This window comes from Aythya fuligula, chromosome 3 (genome assembly GCF_009819795.1).
Source record: "Aythya fuligula isolate bAytFul2 chromosome 3, bAytFul2.pri, whole genome shotgun sequence".
NCBI lineage: Eukaryota > Metazoa > Chordata > Aves > Anseriformes > Anatidae > Aythya > Aythya fuligula.
The window spans coordinates 27,285,095-27,309,960 of record NC_045561.1 but is presented as its reverse complement, the minus strand read 5'-3'; the positions used below and the strand labels follow the sequence as shown (position 1 = coordinate 27,309,960).

Genomic DNA, 24,866 nt, shown 5'->3' with positions numbered 1-24,866 from the left:
ATCCTAAAATGATCTTAAAAATTAAGACAAACATTTTCTGCTGTTTTCTGCAAAGGCAAAGCCATAACTGTTGTAGGAAGTTGTATCATATCTATGTGATTTACATCAAATGCTCAGAAGTGGCTGAAAATAATTTGGACAAAAGTTTAGCATTAAGCTTTGAACACGAGAACAGAGATACTGAAGGCTTTATTCCAGTCTGTATAAAACTGTACGTTTCAACTTGCTTTTATAAAAAGAGATGACAAATCAAGTCAGACTAAAATATACAGTTGATTTTCAAACTATCTTATTGATATTGACAAGATCCAGAAGATAAATTTTGACAATGATTAAAAATGAATTCTACTGTGCATAGCATACAATTCATTCGAATATAGCTCTCTGAACATGACTATATTCAGGATGATTAAAGATTTCTTCTTCTGCTTCTGGAGTGAGCTGGATATTATCTTTGATTGGAGACAATGGATCTGACTTTTTACAAGAAGGAAGTTTTTCATAATCTCTGTGCAAAAAAAAAAAAGACAAAACAAAACCCAGTAATGTTAGGACATTATATGTTTCTAACTATACACCTGTGAGAACATTTGGGTTGATTCAAAACAAGACCCCTCACCCAACTATCCACTGATCCACAAGTAAGACCAGAACAAAAGTCTATGATAGAAAGTTTTAGGTCCAATTTCACTGCTGCTGAACAACTTCACTGAAAGTTATTTAAATGGTTTCAGATATCCTATAAATGAAATTATAATTACTAGCTTTGCATTTGAAGTACAGTATGCATAACCCAGAGTAGAATATGGTGCATGTTTCATTAACAACTAGTCTTCTGAAGAACTGTAGTATCTTATGTATCCTGTGAATCTTGAGGTAAGGACAAAACATTTTAGTGTCCCACATGATACTTGCCATCAAAAAATATATTTGTCCTGAGACATAAGGCTAATTTCAAAACAACAACAAAAAAAAAAAAGCAAAAAAAACAAAAGCAAAAAAGCCAAAAAAAAATCAGATCTAAGTAAGTCCTGGCAGCAGGGAAAATATTTTGAGAAACAACAAAAAAGATATCTCCTAAAAGCTAATTTTATGTAATTAAAATAGCTGTTTATTAAGTAAAAAGTAAAAAATACACATATCTTAATTTTATCCAGAAGAACTCCATCAATTCACTATCATGTTGAAGGCAGAACAGAACTGACAATCAACCATCCCAAAATGTGAGAGGCATATGAAGTTAAATAATAACAACCTTGCTTTCAATCAAGTCTGACAGTTTTTAATGCAGCTTTTGCATCTAGGCTAAGTCTTTCAGTGTTTGATGTCAAACCTAATAGCAATATCTTTCATATAAAGTTATGCTACACTATCTGCACTACCTCAATAAATGGATTTTAGTCAGGAGTTCTTGCTGGTTAGAAAAAATTAACTAGAAGTAAAGAGCATATTTACCAGAAATCATACTTCATGGTTATATTGAATAATAAGTGAATTGGCTCAGGAAATTAAGAACTATATGTAGAAGATATCTATCTTAAGCTGTTAACTTTACTGAATCATTTGGAGCAAACATGTATAAAGTCTGCTTTGAAATTTTTTCCTTTGGAAAAAATTCTAAGAAGTTCACAGGCTGCTAACTAAAGGGTTAAAGCAACTTACCTTTTAAACTGGAAGTTTTTCCATAGTTCACTAATGGTGGCTTGCAGTCCCAGCTTATTTTCAGCATCACAGTGATTTCTCTTCTGCACAGGGGACAGTTTTTTTCTTAATCCACTTACTTTAGCTGGTATCAATGGCTTGAGCTTTGTCACAATACGTGACCCTACTGAACTGGATTTGTGTAAACCAGGAACCTGTGAGATTTTTAATATTAAGTTATAAATGGTTAAAATGAAAACCTATCATTTCTGTATCAGAAAAATAGATACTTACAATCAGAAAAATAGAAGAGTTTTACATTGCGTTGAGATGATGCAATCTGATTAGCCCCAACAACATATATTTACATAGCTTCTCTAACTGAAAATGATTTGTGCCACAGAGATAATACAGCTCTAAGAACTGGCAAAACAGCATCTGTAGGTCCGTGAATTTTAAGGAGTTGCGAAAGCACATTTATTTGAAATGCTGTTTTTAAGGTCTACTGAATATTTTTTCCACGAGAACACAACAAAAAAACTTTTCAAGTCCGCCTTCAGAATTTTAAGAGAAGCCATCCTCTGGTATTACTCTGAAAAGTATCAGTACCCCAAGGATTATTATACCTCCAGTCGGACATTTTTCTGTACCTGGAATTCAAAGCAGTTGTGCTTGGCTAGAACACACATCTCAAAGGAAACCAGTCAGAAGTTTGAAGACCTCAACTAAAGCAAAATGCATTGCTTCAGTAGATAATTTATTCTAGAGATCGTATATCCTTTTTATTAGAAATGCATACCTAGTTTTCAATTCTCTTATCAGTTTTCAAGCACCAAATCTGTTTCTTGCTATTTATAAGCACATAACTGATTTTGACAAGACCTAATTCCTGCATGTTAGTTTAATTTTTTACATCTAGTGCTTTCATCCCTAACCACATTTACTTGTAGCCCTGTCAAATGCTACTCTCACTCTTTCCCATACTAATAAGTTACTTTTTCTCCCCTTCTGCAGTTTCATTCACAAAGAGTAATGAGTTTATTTTAACAATAAAAGAAATACACTTCAGTGTGATCAGCTGGACTTTTTCCTACTTTTGTGTACGACATTTAATAAGGTAAAGATAACAAAGATGGTATTTCACTTCTTCCTATTTGTGCTATAAATACATGTATATATAACAATAATTCAATGAATGTAATACGCTCCTAGAAAAAGTTAAAGCTTCCTTTGCCAAACAAGTTCATAAATGGCCATTTAATATTATTTATCATTTTTTGTCTTAAATATTCTTGTAGTTTTCCTCAGTTTTGGGGGAAGTAGCTAATGTTCTAGTAGCACTAGAACAACATTTTACTGTCTGATCCATTCTACTACCTAATTGTAAAACACCTACGCCTCAAAAGTACTAGCTTCAAAGCAATCACTCACTTCCAGCCTGTTATTTTGTGTTTGTCATGATGATCAAATTAATTATTAAAATATAATAAAACAGCTGCAGAGGAAACTGAATGTCCATAGTTTTAAAAATTTCTTATCATACATAAAGTTGGCTACATAGTATTAGCATTTAGGACACATACATTTTAACTGACACCAATAATTTTCCCATTTGGACATTAAGAATGAAACATTTTGCTCTAAATTAATCAATATCTCTTTTGCTGGACCATCTGAAGAAGACAGACACAGCTCTGCCTACCTCAGGTGCTTCTGTCAGAAAATGTAAATGCTTGTATGAGGGGAAGCTATTGACCAACTTTTATTTTATTTTTAATACAGATGTTAGAAATCTTCAAAGTTCCCGTATGTCAGTTCTTTCCAAAATCACATTGCATTTTGTCCCATCCTATCACCACACACTTTCTATACAGTTGTCTGTTAATTGAAGAGATGTTATTTTTACCTGAATAAACTATGCAGATCTTGGAATTCCAAACAGAATTTGAAATATATTTAAAATACATACTAAGAAGTTAGGAGAGTACTGGAAAGAATAGAAATAGATCCTAAAAACCATGCTTAATCTTTTGCTGTTTATCACCCCAGCTATTTCACAAAACGTGTACACTCTCCCATAATACTTCCTTTCTATGGTTCTGAAGCACAGGTGTGTAAGTTAAATTAATCAAACCCAAAGGAGGCAGAGCTGCATGTTCAGTACCCATTAAAAAACTTTAAACCAGATTAGATTGTTTTCTTTTTGTCAATATTAGCCTCTTTGTTGAGGTCACAATAAATTATGGGGCAATAATGAGCAATAAAAAACATGGCTGGAATGTTTCACAGAAATGACTACAAAGGTCCTAGAGAACTCATTATTTTATAGGCATTGATTAGAGAAAAGTTTGTTAGCTTTAACATTAGAAAAGAGAGGCTAGGCGTTTCACATTCTAGATTGGAACCAGAGTAAAAGCTGACAGCTTCCCCATATCACCTCCCTCAATTATTAGATTTCACTACAGATCAGCCATGTTATTTAAATAATTCTGATTTTGGTGATCTATGTTTTAAGTGATCATCCACTTCTTTGCTAAATCCAGAACTATTTCCTTCATTACTTTCTTGTGTACTTAGTACCAGTGAAGATTTTCCTTGTTTTACACTACTTAAAAAAAAAAAAAAAAAAAAAGGGAAAAGTGAGGCAGAAGTGGTGCTCCTCATCTCCATCCTATGCCTTCAATTCTGACTACTTGTTCCAGTGGTCTCAGTGGTGCTACAACTCACAAGAGCTTGTGAGTACAGGCGAGCTGAAGTTCCACAATTAACCTTTTGGTTGTTGTTATCAAATAACATTTCAGTCAGGTAAAATCAGCTGGATTGGAAAAATTAAGTATTATTGCTAGCATATAAAGGTAGCAGAGAGAATTCATGGCCAAGAGGCCTGGTTTAAAATAACCTTACTGTCATGATGGATTTTCAGCTGATTTATATTGCCTGAAGAGCTCCAAGCATCCTAAAAATATGCTTAGATTACATTTACATTACCTAAGTACCTTCATACCATGTATCGCCCAATATTTAATATGTTCCTTCTCTTAATATACCTTTAATGCAAGAAATGACTATTTAAGCAAAACAGATTAAACACATTAAAAGCAAAGTCATACAACTTCCAGTCTCAGGATGATTTTATTTCATTGCTTAATCTTGCTGAAGAGAAGCAGGCAAAATGTTATTCTAATGAAACAGCATCAGTTTTATAAATAGGTGTTTCAGAATGGAGAATATAAAGATGTAAGTCACAACTTAACATCAATTAATAAAGTAACCACAAGGTGCCACTATTGCATAAAACAGTACTCTTGCGAAAAGCTTGTGATTTTTAATCTATGAGAAAGAAGCTAGTAGGGGTATACTTAAAAGGATGTGTCTTCTTTTGATTTAAGAATCTTTTGGCCAATTCTAAGACAACGTCTAAGGAACTAGAACACTCTCACATATTGAGGTTTTAGAAGTTTTGTAATCTAGATAGATGGGTAAAGCCCTTACAAATGCCGTGAAGACAGGGAACACAACTTCATTGTTAGGCATTTAAGCAACCCCAGAGAAATAATGTTAAGGGTGCCCAACAGGAAACGTAACTAAAGCATTGACTGTGAAGGAAAGTATAGACTCAATGTGAAAGGAGAGTCAAGTGTTAAACAATGGCTATAACTAAAACAACTAAACAAGAATGCTTCATTAAAACCTTTCCAGTTTTTTAAATTTAAGCATGCTTTTTCTAGCCAAAGAACAGGAGACTGCTGAAGCAGTAGATTCATCCATATAGTCAAATAGGATTATCTTATGTCTATCTGAACGTGACTGCAATTTGCATCATAAAACTTAAATATTTAGTATGTCAGAGGAAAACTATTAAGATTTTTTCTTTATCTTGGCTACTTAATTTATGCTGAAGTGTTTAAAACCCCCAAAGTTGCAACCACATTAGTCACAGGGGGCCTGGTTATATTTCATCTCAGCTCTGACACAGATGAGTAGAAAAGCAATTTTCTTTTGCTAACAGGCACATTGTTAAGTATTCATTCTAGAATTTTTAGTGAAAGACCTAGCAAGAGACTACTTCTACTGAACATTGAAAATCAATGGTAAAATTAAAGGAATTCTTACCTTGATCTTTGCTACCATATTCTTTCTGTCAGTTTGAACAGCAGAAGTTACTGGAGGCCTCTGAGTACCTTGATAATTAGCCAGTTTTGAAGTAGAGCCAAATTCCTTCAAAAAAGAGAGTCATTTGACTTTAAAACACCTTTTTACATTGTGCGTGTTTTTATATCCACACATCTATAAATTATAATGCATGTTTTCAGCAATTCTAAGAACTTATACAAAACCCTGAGCATATTTTTAGTAAGAAACACTATGCTGACACACAAGCTGAGAGGACTTCTTCAACAATTACAAAAACAGAATACAAGCATGCCAACCACTGCAATGTTACACAATGGATAGACTAAATACAAACGTAAAGAACAGACTTGATTTAAGCTAGTAAGTCAATCTATACTATGCGAGTATAATAAAATGCTGAAGAGTTGTGTGACCAGGAGTTACAGAATTTGCAGAGTATCAATTAAAGAGAACTTCATAGCCTAATTTCTTTCTTAATGAAAAGTAAAAGCAAATGCTAAGAAGTCTTGTTTTCTTACTTCTGTTTCTGAATTGTTGTTACATGATTGTGGCGTCTTTGGAGACTCCAAGTTACATTCTGATGGCTCACAAGACCCTTGAGACTGCAAGGAACAGTTCAGTTCTGTTAAGGGGGAGGATTCTTCATCAGATTCACACACCACCCCAATCTCTGCTTGTACTCCATTAATGTCATCTGCCTGAGATGCCACGCAGTTGCTTTTCTGTTGGTCAAAATGCTGTGAAGATACAATATGAGATACACCAGGATTTCCTGAATTATTTCCAAGGCTATTGAACCACCGAAAGCAACTTCTCTGTGTTTCCCCAGGAAGCAATGAGGTAGTCCTTGTTTTTTCAATTCCTAAAAGCAGAGAAGCATCTTCAGCTACAGGTTTTGCCTCCAGTTTCTTGCAATCCCCCTCAACATCTTGAATTTGATCACTGTCATCCTTTGCTCTACAATCAAGCTCATCTGCTTCGTTGCAGAAAAACCTAAGGAGGAAAAAAAAAGCTAAATATACAGGTGAAGGCAACAAAGAAGGAAGTCACTGCAAAAGAAGTATTTCGTCTCTAAAAATCCAACAGTTACTTCTACACATCCATTGGATTTTTGAATTGCACTTGCAGACAAGATTATTTTGACCATGGGCAAGTCACTATGGTCTTAATCTTCTAGTCCTTCCTGACAGCACTTAAAAGACAACAGTAAAGTCATTCTGTCAATTTATGTTTCACTAGAAAAACCATCTGTAAATGCATCGTTTGTTGACTAAAGATACTAACTAGTAAGTCCTTCATCGGAAAGACAAAGACCTAGGAAACCTACAAAATTTAAGGATATATTGTTATAAGTTGTTATAAAGCTAAGTAGTGATGAAGCTACAGTGCTTCTTATTGAGGAATCCTGAATTTATTTATTTATTTATTTTTTAAAACAAACTGAGCATTTATTTGGAGAAAAAGCTACCACCACCGACAATTCTTGATCTTTGATGTAATGTAACAAATCTCTGAGCTCAGGAGGGTGCAAGTTAGAAAATGTCAGTATAAGATTATTTTACCAAATTAGACATCTTTGAAACATTGAAATCTTTAGATTATTTATGGTACAAATCACAGTAAGACAGAATTGTGATAATCATTTATAAAAACAATTCAAGTAGTTGTAGTCAAACACAACCAACCAAAAACCACAGAAACATAAAGTTCCTCTTCTCAAAGTGCTGGTGCAGAAATAAGGAGCATTATCTGAATGGGACTGGGTAAAAAGAGTTGTCAGACAGTATGACCAGGTATGGCTTTGAAACAAACAAACAAAAAACAATGTAAAGATGTCAAAACACAAGTAGCTGCCTGATTATGTGGCACAAAGAGGCGGCACTTCTTATTAAAAAATATAGTTATCACATGACCCATAATAGTACTGCCAATTCCTAGCTCCTAGCTAACTGATATCCAGAAATTAGACTGTATTGAATCGCTTCACAGCCTTCGTTACGACAGTAAAAAAGTTGACATTATGTATCTATTTATGATATCTTTACTTATATATCTCATATACTTCATGTCTAGCACAAGGAGTTCTCCATCTCAGCTCAAGGCTACAGGTGCAGAAAAAAAATGAAGTACTGTTTTTCTCTTTTTCAGTACTCAAGTTATTTCAACAACCAGGATATCAAATAGTATCTTGATACTTATTGAAATACATGATGCAAGCATACCTGCTTCTTGTTCCTGGAACAACCACAGCATCCCTCTGCTTGTTTTTCCTTTGCAGAAAGGAAGCAAATGTATTTCTAACTCTGGGCAGTGAGTTAGAGTTTTCTTTAGTGGCGGAATTCCCTGAAGAATCACTGCTTTGTGTTGCAGAGACATTATTTTGTGGCTGAGCATTTTCATCATTTCCCTTGAATTTTTTTGCTTTTGAAAATGAATACTGGTTCAACAGATCTCCATCTGAGAGTTCTTCCAAATCTAAAGACAATTTAAGAATCACTGTAGAAGCTTGTTCTAGAATAGTTATGAAAAGACTGAACAAACTGAACATCACATTATTTAACCTCACAACCCTATTCTTAACAATACAGTTCAGAAGTCTTTAAACACAGTTGTTTTCTAGTATATAGGCTTAAAGTAACTTTTAAAAAGGTAGATGGAGCAAAGGCATAACAGTTGAGATTAAAAAGAGTGCACATTATAATTCAACTTTAAGTTTCCTTTAAGAATACTGAGCTAAAAGTATGTAGCTATTGAACCGTTGATAAACAATGGAATAGAAAAGTACCAGGAGTAACAAAGGCAAAGAAGAAACCCTAGTAACATCAGAAAGAAGGATGCAGACGAGAAAACACTTGAGAAGAGAAAGAAAAGAAAAAAGAAAGAAGAGAAAGAAAATTCTTAACCTATCAAGTGAAGTACAATGGAAGCAGAGAGCTCTTTCTATAAATAGCCAACAAATTATTTCAGCCCATATAACTTAAGTGTCCATATAACTTGTCTTTCGTATACAAAAGACAAGATAGCACAGATCTACAACTTCAGAAAACTGGAGCAAAAGGTACCAAGGCAAAGGAACTAGGCAGCACAGTGTTAGAAGAGTACAGAAAACTAAGTTTTCTATGCAGCTAAATCTCATCTCTATGAAAGATAACCATTTTCATTTCTTTGCATACTATTAAAAGATATAAATTAAACCCAAAATAGCTAAGAAATTGAGCAAATCGTATTAAAAATAATTGCAGTTAAGGACAAAATTGTATAACAAGTCAGAGCAAAAATAAACTGCTACAGAAAGTTTGCTGCCAAACTGGATTGTTACTTAGGCTTTCATATTATTTTTTTCAGTCTTGCAGATTGTTAAAAACAGAACACAAACAACAGAAGTTAAAAGTTTTATACCTCCTATTCTATAGGAGATATAGAATATACCTATAGAATCCTTTCTTCTCTACTACATTCTATTATTTATTAAATAAAAACATACCACTTCTTCGCCTTTTTGCTAAGAGCTCTTTGTTTGGAAGTTTTAACCCTTTGATACTGATTTTCTTCTCAGTGCCTTTGGTTATTGATTTCTCAGGTAAATGAGTTGTATGAAGAACAGTATCTGTACTAGGGTCAAGCTTGTAGTCTCTGCTCCAAATGGTATTTATATGATTAGCATGTCTGTCATTCCAGTCACGACTTCTCTGCTGTATAGGCTACAAAAAAAATTGTAAGTCAGACATAGGCTTATAAATTTGCCTTCTAAGTAAGACTTCCTGATTTGGCGTAAGGGCATTTTGACATTTGCACAACCATTGCTGACATGGCTACTCTACACAAACATTTTCTCTTTGTTCCCACATTTCTTACATTTTTTCCCCCCTCTGTGCTGCCATGAATTCTTTATTCCTATATGGCACAAGTGACTTACTGTTCTTCTCAAAGTTAGAGGTTTACCTCTATTGTAAAAGAATAATTTGGGAAAATACTATCCTCGTGATAATATATACTTGAAAGAAATGTGCACCTCTAATCACTTTGAGATTTTTCTTTTTCAATTAGTTACTTCTGTAAACAGGATTAAGGATTTACTAAAACTGTCTGAAAGTAAAACAAACATAGTCAAATGCCTTAAAGAGTATGAATTTACTTGTACAGAGAATGAGATCTAAGAATTTTGTAAGCCACTGGTCACCTGATTTATGGTCATCTTCTCTGGATGCCCCAATACAAACATTTAGCTAATTTAATTGAGATTAAGTCTTCTACTGTAAATGAATACAGTCAAGACAGAAGATTAAACAAAAATCCCAAGTCTCACATACTTCAAAGTTCTCCATTAACAGCTTCCCATGCCCTGGATTTTTTTTATTACTATTATTTTTCAGGTAAGAATAGAAGGATGTAGGCAGTTATTCAAAGAAGATTTCAAGGTATTTTATTGTTCCTATTGTTGTTCATACTTTGTTTACTAATATGTACATTAAGGAGGTTTAGAAATCACTTAATTGTGCAAAGGTGCAGTCTAGGCTGCACAATTATTTACTTAAACTTTCTCATCTTAGATGAGAATAAAGTATTACATGACAAGAATCCATTCAGGATTATTCTGCACGTAACCAAATCATTTCCGTTGACCACTTACTTTCCTAGATATTTAAGGTGCTTAAGTGCCATTTAGGTCAGAATATTTATCTGCCTACTTTTTTCACAAACTGCAGAGACTTTAAAGCAAAATGAAGAACTACACAAAACTAGGATAAGAACACGATGGCAACATTTGCCATTGTCAAAATAAGCAGAGTGACCCAAGAACTAACAATTAAAGGAATAGAGTCAGAAAATAATTAAAAAGCATGTGTTATCAGAACAGCAATCACTCAAAAAACAATGGCTGTTAAGGCCACGCCCTTTTATTTACATTTTTCAGCATCTTTTAGATGATATACTAAGAGACTTTACTGGTTATAACTATTAAAAATATACATTTCAGTTTTCAGGTGGCATACGAACAGTTCACTTTGTGAGAGTTTGCAAAACTGCCAGAATGCATCAGCATCTGGCATTACCTTGTGGTCTCTTCAGAGGTCTCTTTTACAACTAGATGAGTTGTAAAGTCAACAGTAACTGCTGTTGTTAACTGTTTTCAGTAAATACTATTAAGAGGTTTTTGAAGATGCTGAAAAGGTTTGTAGGCTAGGTGTCACTTCAAAGAGACTTCTGCATCTGCAAATATGAATATGCTACTCATAATCTGAAATTAAGAGTGAAACTTTTATGTTGGATTGTTCTTTGAATCATACTTAGTACGTTTGTTGAAAAATACAGTTTCTGTCATAACAGAATATCCGTAACTGCCAAGTCAGTTGCAGGTAACATTCAACTGTATTTTTCCATGAATATTCACTTTCAAACTCATGTCATTATCTTAGTATATAGCTTTAGAACAAAGGTTTTACCTGTGCAGTATCAGGGTTATAGTTATCGATGCGTTCCATTGTATCAATATCAATATTGCCGATGGCAATTTGAAAAGCAGTAGTATCACCAAAGTGTCTGTCCCCATTGCATTAAAGGAAAATATCTGAGTATCACAATAAGTTTCAAGAAGTGTAGCATTAAAGTCAGAACAGCTGCTTTCAATTTTGTGTTAAAGAATTGATAGAATGTTATCCACATGCGTTATTACTACTAGCCTACTTAATCTGATGCAACAGCAATCATAATAGATCTGTAGTGCTTGGCAAACCTGTAAAGTTGAAAGGAAAGCCTTCAATCATTAACAGAAAAGTTGCCATCTTTCTTCTTAGCCTCTGGAAACACCAGAGATTAATCAGCTTGAAAAACATACAACTAGTAGTTACTTAAATGGTCTTCTTTCTTCATTTTCCATGAGGACATTTCTGACACAAGTAGTGAAATGCTACTTGCTTTGTAGGAAGACTCTGGTCAAACAGTGAACGCATAGATTAGGCGCTTACAGCAAGAATTAGAGTGGCAGAGGTAACATACAACATAGGCACAAACTAAAAACAGTCATGAAGAATTTAAACCACTGAAACATAACCTGTGTTTAAGAAATTGCGGTCTACATCTTAAAAAAGACAGCTTCCACTTAAAATGATAGGTCATTTCTTAATATTCAATTACTATGTTTAAAAAAAATATAAATAAAAAAAAGACCAGAGCAAAAGAGAAGGAAAAACAACCTTTATAAGACTGCATGCAGGCTTTAGCCAATAACAGAGGTGCAATGGAAGAAAATGTAAGACACCACAACTGTTCCCACCTATTTTGCCCCCACTATTTCATTACAGAAAGGATACCGTCCTGCATAAATTAGTGTTTCTGGATCAATATCATCAGCATACGCATTCAGAGGAACTAATTTTCTATTGACAGGATCAAAAACTAACTGATAAAGGAATGTATTATTGGCACGTGTAAAGCCCTGTATGTATTCTTCTGATACGGTTATATTCATCTTCAAGTAATGCCCCATTTTCTTAATAACCTGTCCAAAAAAAAAAACAAAACCAAAAAACAAAATCTGCTTAACTGCTGCATTTAAACAAATACAATTCCAAAGGTATCTTTAAAAACATTATTCCAAGACCTTCAGAGTCTTAAAGAGAATTTCAGTTTTAGCACATAATAGAAGCATTATATGAAGACAAATACAGTCCTCAAGAAACTCAACATCCACAAAAAGGTAATTACACTTTAATTACTAGATATCTTTGCTTGCCCTTACATGTATGATGTGTCCTGTTGCAAAAATACAACTTAAACTAGATAGGGGATGAGAAGAGGGGTAAAGGGAAAGTCTTGTACATTGTAAACAACTTAAAGTTGCAAAACAGTCACAGGAATAACACAACCCAAGTAATAAAGCCCTCTGGTCCAAGAAATAAATATGAAATCTGAATAAGAATGCAAAGTGTCTCCTTAAGGTATATTTGTTAAAATTAATGGATATCCAATTTTGTAATTTATATTACCAGAAACTGAAAGCAGTATGTGGATGCTTTTAGTGTATGAAAAAGATGAATTAATCACATTTTTCCCGTTACTGGCCATAAAAATACAGATTTATTCAGTAGTCCCTCCTATACATTGTTACTGAACGACACTACAGTAAGTTCCTAATAATTCACTGACTACTGCATTTTTCTATTCCATAAAAGGCAGATTATATTGTTTCGAAGATCAATTCTGTCATACTGCCAAAGACAAGAATCTTTTATTCTCCCCAGATAAAAAAAAAAAAAAAACAGTTGTATTGGGTCACGTATTCTAAATACAGGCCATTTACTAATCTTAGTAAGAGACACCAGTTCTGATGGGCACTGTTGGACTACGAACTACCTTGCATCTTTTGACTTTCCAAAAACACTGCTGGGAAATAGCAGTGAGGAGTCATGTAACAATTTACTAGGTGAAAAGCTTTTCAAGTGAAATACTGCCATTGTGCTCACAAAAAAGCAAAAGTACATTAGCTTAAACAAAATTATTGGAATGGGAAGATCTCAGTTTCTTTTCTACTTCCACAGTTACTTGGATGTATGTTCTACATTACAAAACATTTTAGAACTAAAAACATGCAAGAGAAAAAACACTGAAGCATACATGTAACTTCAGATGATAATGCAGAAAGTTAGACTGCATACTAAGTAATTTTTGGATTAGATTTACCTGCGTCAAGGACAGGCATGTAAAGTACTTTTCTTAATAGCTCAAACTATTCTCCATTACTGTCTACACAGAAGTTACTCCCACTCTTAGCATCCGTAATTCTTAATATTAGAATTGCTTTCATTACATACATTGAAGGAAAAAAAATATCTTATTTTGCACTATACTATTTTTGATATACTAGAAAGACATTATGGAAAAAATGTCTGTGTCAAGATATAGATAAGTAAACACAAGAAGTCAATAAAATAAAATTCACTGTCCTATCCCTCCTCCAGAGGGATAAGAGGGTACTTTAGGTACTGGAAGGCCATGTTCTTCTCAAAACAGAGAAAGCCAAGAACCGCACATATTCAATTCCGTGTTAACACCAGAAACACGGATACAGACTCCCCAACACAGAATGCTAAACACAATACCCAACACAGAGTGCTAAAGCAAGATTACCTTTATAATATCTGGATTGTTAGCAAGTTTTAGCAACTTGCATGCTTTAACTAACCCAATTCCATGAATTGATGGCAGGTAGTCACAACCAGAAAGAATACACATGTAGCGGAATTTCTCTTCTGTGAAAACGTTTCCAAGCTGCTTGCAGTTTCCTAATCGAGCTTGATCTATCTCTAGTCCATTTCCAAACTTGTCAATTTTCAAAAACACCTGGAAATTAAGAGGAAGTGGAAAACAATGATTTTCACCTGTATAAGATCATTGTTCCGTTTGTACATATGCTAGTTTGTCGCACTTGATGGAAATAACAGAGGTGAGTGCTATTCTTATCTCTTCAGTTGCCCTGAAATATTGTAACGGAGGAAAGTCAAACATATTTAGCAACTTTGAACTCTGCTTTTAACATATCAGTGAGAGATAAGCACTCTTAAAGTTTTCTTCCTTACCTTTTTACATCCAAAAGCTAAAAGATCAGAATCTTCTGTAATTATGGCTTGAACCAAGCCAGCCTTATTAAGATAAGCCAACTGAGCATCAGCTTCATAAGGAGCCACAATACAATCAACTCCATGGGTTCGTGCAGCCTGTACATAAACAGGAAACATACAAGCATTTAACAGCAATTTTCAGCAATCACCTTATACATCTGGAAACAAAAGAACTCCTACTTCAAAGAACTGAAACACTGATTTTTATTTTCTAATCACTCCTTACGTCCTTCACCAATTAAAGCCCAATTTTCCACATTTAAAACTCAAGTTTCAAGGAGTTCAGATCTATACAGACTGATCTACAAAAACACCCTTTCCTGCATTTGTCTGTAACACTGCCCATACTGACCACAGCTGCAAGCTTCAAACTCATACACATTATAGTTTGGACAAAGAGAACAGCAGTAAACAAGTGTAATATTTTTATAAAGATTCCATGACTGCAGTAGAAGTGTAGCAAAGAGTGACTGAAAAGGCTTTTAAGCAGCCAAAAACTTATCCATAGCCTAGTTTCAGGAACTATCCTGAGGTGGGTATTTAAGGAGTCTCATATCTTTCATGGCATAAAGAAAATTCTAGATGCTATGAAAGTCAGTTTATGGCTTTAAGCGTTGTATTTTAATTGACAAGTCACTACTATTTACAAAACTGGGCATGATAAACCTGAAGCAAAGTTAAATTTAACTACACCTAGCATAACCCAGTGTATGCAGTACAGTTACAGAACAAGAGACAGGAGGTGTGGGGAATATCTTTCTTGCCTATGGAGATGAAGTAGTGGTGTAGCCATACATAGCAGAGTAAGACATCCTACTAATTGGATAGATTTTTTTCAACTGTTGATTGCAGCAGCATCAGCAACTTACTTTAATGACTTCATGAGCCATAGCATGAGTAACATTTACACTGCGTGCAAAACATTCCCTAGCTTCTGAAAGTTTCCCTTCCCGCAACAACTGCTTCCCCTTCAGAAGACCAGCTTGACGCTTCCTGAAAGATAAATAAAAATATCCACCAACATCTGATTATTTTCATATAGAAGAACAGTTATTATAGAGGACTAAGAGATACCGTTGGGAAATGGGGAAAAATTGTTTCACAGCTGAGCACTTCCCTAGTCTATTCTACTGTGTAACATTTGAAGAGTAACTGCAAGTCACTGTATCACAAAAAATGCTTAGATTGGCACGTTGAAATACATTGTGAGAAAACGGTGACAACTCAGATCAGCAATGAAAAGGAAGAGTTGCACCCATACTTGGGATGCAATAAAAAAATCTTTGGAGTATGTCAGATACTCACTGGTTTGGAGGAGGGAAGGCATTATTTATTTTGTTTCAAACACTGGAAATTGTTTGCTCCACACTGAAGGAAACATATGCCCAGAAGAACTGATAAGTAAAATTCTCACAGCTTCAGTGAGATGTCCAGATATATACGGACAATCCTGAATCCAAATTGGAAACCAGTTTATCTGATGATTTGTAGACAATGAGGAAGATGGTATCGATTTTAGGTAAAATTGTATCAGGAATAAATATTTTTGACCAGAGAGATCATAAGAGTGGATTCAACTGAAAGCTTTTAACGCATTACAGGAAGTAATGCTCAGAGATTTGCTTCCTTCCTCTATAAAAGTGCTTTCATTTATGAAGTGCATTTCTATTTTTGGAATAAAACCTCTAAGAAGAGGCTTGTATGATTTTAAATGTAAATTAAGTGAAGTAACGCTATATTGCAGAAAAGTTTACCAAAGATTACTACCTACCAAGTCTGAAGTTTCTCCAGCTATGAAAATGAACGGTAGTGTTAAACATGCTACTTTACTCGCAAATCAATACTTACTCTCGTCGCGCCTTTTCCACTTCCTTTTTAGAAGGTATGGTGCATCCATCAAATACCAAAATTGGTTTAATTCCAAATGAGAGAAGCATATCAACAAGTTTCATACAGAAAGCTACATAACTGTATCAACAACAAGAGAAGAAAAATAAACTTTATTTTTCAAAGATTTTAATTGGAAACATATTTCCCTAGCACCGCATGAAGAATAAGAACACGCAAATGCTTTAAGAAATTCATGCTTCATCTCCCAGCTCAAAACCGGACTAACTGCTGCTGTTGTGGAAAATACCATAAGAACTCAAGCAGCATTCAATTCAATTTTGCTACAGTAGGATGCACACTACCAAAGTTTGCAAGTTTCAACACGGATCATCTTTTCAGTTTGAGCAATGGGCAGGCAAACAGTCAGCAGATGAGCACAGTACGTTGTCTTTCCCTGAAGTCTTTTGAAAGGCACAGTAAATGAACTTCTGTGGAGTGGAAAAGCGACAAGGTATGAAACCTCTCTTCATGGAACTATCTGCTTCTTGCTCAGATGGTGGATACGTACTATGGACAGAAAAAATCTGTACAAAATTGTTTCATCAGTAACTAAAGTCAATAGCAGCTGTAAGCAATAAGTGCATTACACACTACGATGATCAGTGAAAAGGTTTTTCATGATCAGTGAAAAAGTTTTACACGTTTCTTTCAAGGACAGAGTTTAAAACAGCAACAGCAGCCTTTCTACCACTAAGGGGGAAGGGAGGGGAAGAAATGGGACACAGGAGCATTTATTCTGAGAATACAAGCATGGAAAAAACTGGATTTAGAGCTACAAAACAAACCCAAAAATAATAATGATTTTTTAAAAGACAAAGGTGAATAGGCTTGTAGCTATATAATAACTCAATTCAGATGAAATTTAAAGCACGGAAGGGATTTTCACACTACTGTTAAAGTGCCAATCCAAGATCAGTGATCACAGGCACATGGAAAAATATATATTTTTAATTAAATACATTTATTTATGTTCAATCATTCCATGGTTTTCTACAATTATAACTTTTTTTTTTTCCTGCCTGCCAATTTATTTTAACTGAACTATATTACCCTCAGAACTCCAAGGGATTTCCACTATCTTCAAAGGCAGGTAGCAGAGTTGTATGAAAATCTACAATTCTTCTAATCAACAGATGTAAGAATTAAAGATTTGAATCAATTTGTGAACTATCAACTCTCTCATCTCCAACCAGACATTTAATAAAAATCTCATAGATAAAACCTAGTCCAGACTAACTAGTGTTGTTTTATTTCTGAATAGATAAAGATTCGTATTTTTTTTTCCCATCCAAAACTCAGTTTTCCAAAGAGATGGCAAAAACACATGCAAATCTGACCCAGGCTCCAAAGCTGGACTTGAATCATGGCCACGATTTTTATTTATTTCCTTTCTTAAAGGTATGGTAATATAAGTGAAAATTGTAAATGAAAATGTGAAATTCACATTACGGTAGAAGAGCTACTGATACTAAAAATATTATATGTTAAGCAAAAAAAAATAAAAATCAGTGCAGGATACTTTATTTGGAGCACAACACGCCTATCTGAACGCCTTGGTATTGTTACAAGGTTTCATCACACAGCAGCATTTATAGTCACTTTGTTCAAATAAGGTTCCTGGCAATAGCACTGTATTTGAGACATGATTTACATCTACAGAACCTCAGAGCGATTAGGTTTTTGGGACGTGCTTAGGGGGCGCATACGACCCAAAAACTTCGCTTATTTGCGTTTATATCTTAAAATATTTTAGCTTATATTCCCCCACCCAGTATTTACTGGGATATTTATTCCGCCCAGCTGGAGCCGAAAAGCTACGTACTTACAGCCAGCATTTCCACTTCCAAAAATCGCTACTGGGAGCGGGAACCCAGAACCCACAGCAGCTTCACCTCAAGGTAACGCGCCTCTCGCCTGTATAACGGCCACGCGCGAGGCGTTAACAGCCACTTACTGATCCGTCGGCTCCCCCTTGGCCAGCTTCTCTGCGCAGGCATAGGCGCCTTTGTGCAGCCAGCAGTAGGTGTCCACGGCCACCGCCTGCCCCCGGTACTTCTTCACGTGCGCGGGCTCGGCGGCCTCCTTCAGGAACTGCAGCAAGCCCTGGATGCCCATGGCGCTGCCCACGCCGGGCCGGGGAAACCCGAAGCGTTCGCGGGGCCCCCAGCCCCACCGAGCCCGATGCCCCCCAAAGACCCGGGCGGCGGCCCCGGCTCCCTGAGAGGGGACGAAACGGCCCCAACCGCCGCCGGCCCCGCGCGCCGCGGCCTCGCTGCGGGGAGAAAGAGGAGGCCCCGACGCTGCCCGCGCGGCGGCCGTACGGGGCTTTCAAGCAGCGCGCGCTCAGCCCTTCGCCCCGCCCTCCCCGCGGCGGACTACAGCCCCCGGCATGCCCCGCGAGGCGTCGGAGTGGCCGCCATTTGGAGGCGGGGGGTCGGGAACGGACCTTGTTATGGGGCTGCGGGGTGGGAGTGCGGTGGCTACAGCGCTCCGTAACGCTGCTTGTCTGCGCGTGGAGAAAATATGGGCAACGTCCCGCAAACGTCGGGCCGTTCAACATTTGTTTTCTGTTCTTTTTATCCTGGCTGTCTGGTTACGGGTTTACCCTGGGATGTAGAAATTTTTTTCTGGTAGTGAGAAGTTAAAATAAAACATGCAGAAAAAACAACTTAAGTGTAATGTATCTGTGTCCGTTGCCTCCTTAAAAAGCCCAGATGTAAAGAACCTAAACACTAAAAAAGCTAAAAACTTACGGAGATCTGAACAGAGCTGAATAAGGCACTGAGGTGTGGTAACAGTCAGGCCTGTGCTATTGCTGTAAGCGGTATTCTAAGGGAGCCACGAGGTGCCGGTCATGCTGAAGAACTGCTTCTGCCAGTGCTCCTCACAGCGATTACTGCAGGTCAGCTCAATTACAGCAGAGCAGCCGTGACCTGCAGTTGAAGGCAGCGTACGCGTAACAGCAAACGTGAAAATTACAAACACCAAGTATACTGGAGCTGAAAGGTGGCACAGAGTTTGCAGAGTACAACCAGGACTTAGCCCTGCAGCTAACCCAGTGAAGGGGGGGAGAGAGTGGAAGTAGGTCACTGACTACAAGGGGAGAGGCTAGGGACAGACGTTACTGCAGCAAAACCCTGGGGTTACTGTAAGAATCAGTGCTTAAAGTTAGAAATTTAAATCTGTCTATGTATGCTACTATAACTGCTTTAATTAAAAACAAAACCTGGAACATCCATATTCCATACTGAAATTTGAAGTGGTTCACAGAGGAATTTTACAATAGTCAAACTATACAAATAGAAAAGGCAAGAAAGCAACATTTTTATTTCAGAGATCTAGTTAATGTTTAGGGACATCTCAGGCATGGGATTGACTTCCTGTTTAAACATCTGCTAGAATTCACCTGCAGTATCTCATTCTGCCTATTTGACATATTAAACGCAGTCAACTGTAGTTTGATAACCAACGTGTGGTCTGTACGTGCCACAGACTAGGACTACAAGGCACTCTACAGTGCCAGCCTTAAATTCTCCCTATTGGCAACACACGTGCTGGAACCTAAAAGTCTCAGACTGATTTTATTCATGATTTTTCCTATCTTCAGGAAATACGTCTTTGTATGTTTTCTAATGAGAGCAAGTGCAGCCTAGAAACAGTAAAGAATGGGGAGAGGATTAGAACCGAAGAAAGACTATGCACACAATAATGAATTATGCAAATTTTATCTGCACTCTTAAGAAAACCTTCATGTATTGAGTTAGCACTCATAAAATGGAAACAAATACAGGAGTGTGTGCATGTTTCCAGCTGCATGCAATGAGATCACTCAGCCGCAAGACTTGCCAACGCTCTAGAAAGTAGCACTGCATTGAAATAGAGTCTTTTTTTACTTGATTTTCTGATTTTTTTTTTTTTTTTTTTTTTTTTTTTTGCATTATGTTTAACTACTTTATTAAGCTGCTCTTAGTATTGGTCTCTGGAGCTGGTGATTAAATCCTGGTTAGAGGACGTCTGCACATGGAAAGCGTTTGAAAAATCATGATATTGTCTTGGTACAAAGGAAAATATCAAGAGGAATTAAATGCAGTACTTTGCCTGAAATTTCACAGAATTTTACTGTTTGGTCCACCTGTAGTTACAAACAGGAAATTAAATATTTCTATATTTCTATGTTGAGGGATTTTTGAAACAGCAAAAAATCCCATGGCTTGCTGTAGCTGAGCAAACCAAGCTACCAGGGCAACTATGAGAAGTTCCCATGACAGTGTTCCCACATCGCCCAATTGAGGAATTCAGGAAAATATTGTTACCAGTAGCTGGCTTCAAGGACAAGGTCTACGTGACTGCTAATCACAAGGGGGTTGTTTTCTTGCAGGTGGGGTTGTTTTCTTGTAGTTGTTTGTCTGAGTGCTTTTGACCAATAATCTTGTGTGAAACACTGTCCGCCCCTGTTAAGTTCACTATAAAAGTTAGGCTATTCGGGCAATAAAATGAAGCTTGCTGATCACTCATATTGAGTGTCCCTGTCTTCCTTCCGTCGACAACAAATGGCGCCCTGAACAGGGACACCGCTGGCGGTGAACCTGCGAGCCACGGTTGGACGGAATATGAGAAGGAAACCGGTCCTGCAACGCAGCCCAGGAGGTGAAAGGGACGTAAACGCGGAATCCCCGCACCCGCAGCTCGGAAGGTGAAAGGGACGAAAACGCGGAATCCCCGCATCCGGGAGCACCTATACAGGGTCCCGCCGGCCACGTGTCGCCGAAGTCTTGCAAAGGCTGCAACAGCGCTGACATAAATAAAGGTATGGAGAGACAAGCGGTGTATGATTTGCTCAAGTGCTTTTTAGAAAAGCGGAGCACGCAGGGTATAGACTGCAAAAAGGAATCGCGGAGAGATGCGGAAAAGGGAATCGCGGAGGGACGCGGGAAATTGAAGTAATCGCGGTGCGATGCGGGACATCCGAGATCGAGTTGCTACGGGAGACCAGAGGCGTCAGTGGACAACGGCAGCCGACCCTCACCGTGAGGCGAGTCGGCACAGAGCAGAGGGGCGGACATCAGGACCCTGCAGCCTGTCTGACGTAACCATGGAAGCAGCGGCGGCTGTGCTGCTTCTCTCTGGCATTCTTTTTATAAGAAGTTTATCTTGCAATGCAAAAAAGACTATTCGTCCCCAGATCGGTGTTATAACTATGTTTCTGAATAACATTCCGTGGGGTTGCCACATTCTACGGATTACTAATGACGATTTAGCTCTATTGCGGGGCAGGAGTGCAGAGACGCAGATTACACTGCCAAATGCCCACCGGCAGGCTCTTTCACAAACCGCTTCTAAGGTTTGTGAATCACAGTCTACAACTTCCTCGTAAGGGGGTGTCGAGAGGCAGGAGACCTTTTCTCCATTAACACCAGTGACAGGACCCGCGGGAACGGGGTTAAGCTGAGGCAGGGGAAATTTAGGCTTGACGTCAGGAGGGGGTTCTTCACAGAGAGGGTGGTTGCACACTGGAACAGGCTCCCCAGGGAAGTGGTCACTGCACCGAGCCTGTCTGAATTTAAGAAGAGATTGGACTGTGCACTTAGGCACATGGTCTGAACTTTTGGGTAGACCTGTGCGGTGTCAAGAGTTGGACTTGATGATCCTTAAGGGTCCCTTCCAACTCAGGATATTCTATGATTCTATGGTTGCAGCCGGCACTGCCTGCAGCCGTATAGCAGATGTTACACTCTCTTTCCTAACTAGTAATCATGTGTCTCATCCATTTGTGGTGAATGGTCAGTGGCAAAAAGAAAAGGGGTAGAGTAAGGGGCGACAAAGACAGAAACGGTACCAGGAGGATGCCACTGACGGTAACAGCACGGGTAATAGCAGTAGTATAAGTGACACAGGTGCGGGGCGGCGGCGGGCGCTGCTGCGCTGCGGGGCACTCTGCTGCTCGCCCTCACCGGCCTGTGCACTGCTGCCGACGGTGCTAGAGCAAAATGTGAAGACTGCTCAGATGGCAGTGATGAGAGTGCTTGTGTGAAGAAGACGTGTGCTGAATCTGACTTTGTGTGCAACAGTGGTCAGTGTGTGCCAAACAGATGGCAGTGTGATGGGGATCCGGACTGTGAAAATGGGTCTGATGAGAGTGCTGAGCTGTGTCATATGAGAACAGTGTCATGGAAATGTGATGGTGAAAAAGACTGTGACAGTGGAGAAGATGAAGAGAATTGTGGCAATGTGACTTGTAGTGCAGCAGAGTTCACATGCAGTAGTGGGCAATGTATTTCCAAAAGTTCTGTCTGCAGTGGTCAAGGTGACTGCTCCGACCAGTCGGATGAATCTTTGGAGCAGTGTGGCCGCCAGCCTGCACCTCCAGTGAAGTGTTCTGTGAGTGAGGTGCAGTGCGGCTCAGGTGAATGTACCTACAAGAAGTGGCGATGTGACAGAGATCCTTATTGCAAGGATGGAAGTGATGAAATTAACTGCTTTTCTCGGACCTACAGGCCAGACCAGTTCAGATGTGAAGATGGGAACTGTGTCCATGGGAGTAGGCAGTGCAGTGGTGTGAGAGACTGTCTGGATGGCACTGATGAAGCAAACTGTAACAATGTTATTCAGTGCTCTGGACCTGGCAAATTCAAGTGCAGAAGTGGAGAATGCATAGATATCAATAAAGTGTGTAACCAGCAGAGAGACTGCAAGGACTGGGGTGATGAGCTCCTGAAGGAATGCATCATAAATGAGTGTGACTGTCCAGCTGGGTTTGAGTTTGTAGACAAGAGAAACTGTGGAGATATTGATGAATGCCAAAACCCTGGTATCTGTAGTCAAATCTGTATCAACCTGAAGGGTGGCTACAAATGTGAATGTAGCTATGGCTATCAGATGAATCCTGCTACAGGAACCTGGAAAGGGCCATACCGGTACAAAAATACAAATAACACCTGTGATTACAATGATGCTGCTAAGCAGGGTTTAGGGGTTTATAGCATGGAGACAAGGGGTAACAACTACAGTGTTTGGAACAATTGTACAGCTTTGGCCTTACCTCCTGATGTTTTTCTGATTTGTGGGGATAGGGCCTGGCAAGGTACCCCTGCAAATGCTATCAGATGTCCATGTTACTTAGATAAACTCATTGTATTTGCTACTAGCTTGTTACAGTTGTGTGAGATCACCAGACATAAATGGGCATTGCTTGCACCGGATTGCAATGATAATGCTGAATTGTGTGGGGTTGCAGCTAGAGCAGCATTGGCAATTTTAGTGCCTGGAGTGGCATCTGCGGCCACACGTAACAACTTAGAAAAATTGGTATGCTGGGCTGAGAAGCAAGTCTATGCCATGACAGACAACATTTCTTGACAACATTTCTATTCCCAGGCCTCATGAGACAGCATAAGTACCATAAGTAGCATAAATAAATATTGCATAAATACAGCAAATAGTATAAACACAGTAGCATAAAGTCGCTTTAAAGTACCTGGAAGGGCATTCTTGTTTTAATCTGTTTCCCTTACAGGTGTGAACTATCAGATGGACTCATCCTTGTGCAATGTGTCTGATGTGTCCTGATGAGGTCCTGCTTTCACTCCAGTGGGCTGGCCAGAGCACGCCATTACATTTCCCACATCAGGGCCAGAGCCAGTCACGTAAAGCACACCACAAGTCATCCTGAGATGTTAGTGCTGCAGTTCCAATACAATAATTTCAAGGTAGAAGTGAGAAATACAATGTCTGGAGTAAAATGATTGACAACTGACCAGTTTTAAGTCTGAAATATATAATAGTTCTTTTCCCACTCCTTTTCCTTTCCCTCTTTTTCTCTTTTTCTTGTTAGTTTAACCAAAAGTATGCTCATTTGGAATATTGAATGTGACTTAGTCACCAGGGCAGAAAAGCAATGTTTCCAGGCAGTGGATAGTAAGGCTTAAATTCAATACTGAATTTAAACTCAAGTATATTGTGCATGCATAAAGAATGCATAGAAATATGTTGGCTGTGATGACACCATAAGATGTTTTAAAGCTGAAAATACTGATTGAATACCTCTTTACTATCTTTTTATTTTTATTTTTTTCACCCCATGTTTCTGTCTATATCTAGCACACTCCAGGACTCTTAAATTCAATTGCATTTTGGATTCTTGATTACTTCTCTTAAAAATGTGTTCTTATATCAGTTTTGACATGTCTTTTTTTTTTTTTTTTTTCTTAAACTATTCTGCTCATGAGAAGAACAATAATCAGGGTAGGCAATACAATATATCCACATCATTTTAATACAATATATCCACATCTTTTTAAATGCTATATGTGTAATTTGATTTAATCTACTTTTGTCTATTTTCTGTAGATTACATTAAAAATAGTCATAAGGTGAATCTCAGAGTCAGAAACACTGGAGCCAAGGAACTTTTGCTGAAGAAGGCCAGGACCACAAAATTCTTGCCCAACTCATATTTTACTCTTTTTTTTTTTTTTTTTCCCTCAGGACTGATCGCCCTCTTTCTGGAATTTTATTTACAATCCCTCTTTCCAAATGAATAATGGCCAAAGGGAGGGAGCAGGTAGGAGGCTCTTCTCTTGGCTT

General features: G+C 37.7%; 1 protein-coding gene across 1 annotated transcript; it reads right to left on the bottom strand.

Annotated features, from left to right (window-relative positions):
• Positions 1 to 325: 325 nt before the first annotated feature.
• Positions 326 to 18,398, bottom strand: EXO1 (exonuclease 1). The gene is made up of 13 exons (XM_032185029.1): positions 18,238 to 18,398; positions 16,242 to 16,361; positions 15,263 to 15,386; positions 14,352 to 14,489; positions 13,903 to 14,115; positions 12,087 to 12,274; positions 11,220 to 11,316; positions 9,260 to 9,476; positions 7,998 to 8,250; positions 6,294 to 6,768; positions 5,755 to 5,859; positions 1,663 to 1,856; positions 326 to 508 (listed from the first exon to the last, which is right to left on the bottom strand). Exons 1-13 carry the CDS (start codon positions 18,396 to 18,398, stop codon positions 367 to 369), a joined length of 2,427 nt encoding a protein of 808 aa, XP_032040920.1. The 3' UTR covers positions 326 to 366.
• Positions 18,399 to 24,866: the final 6,468 nt, after the last annotated feature.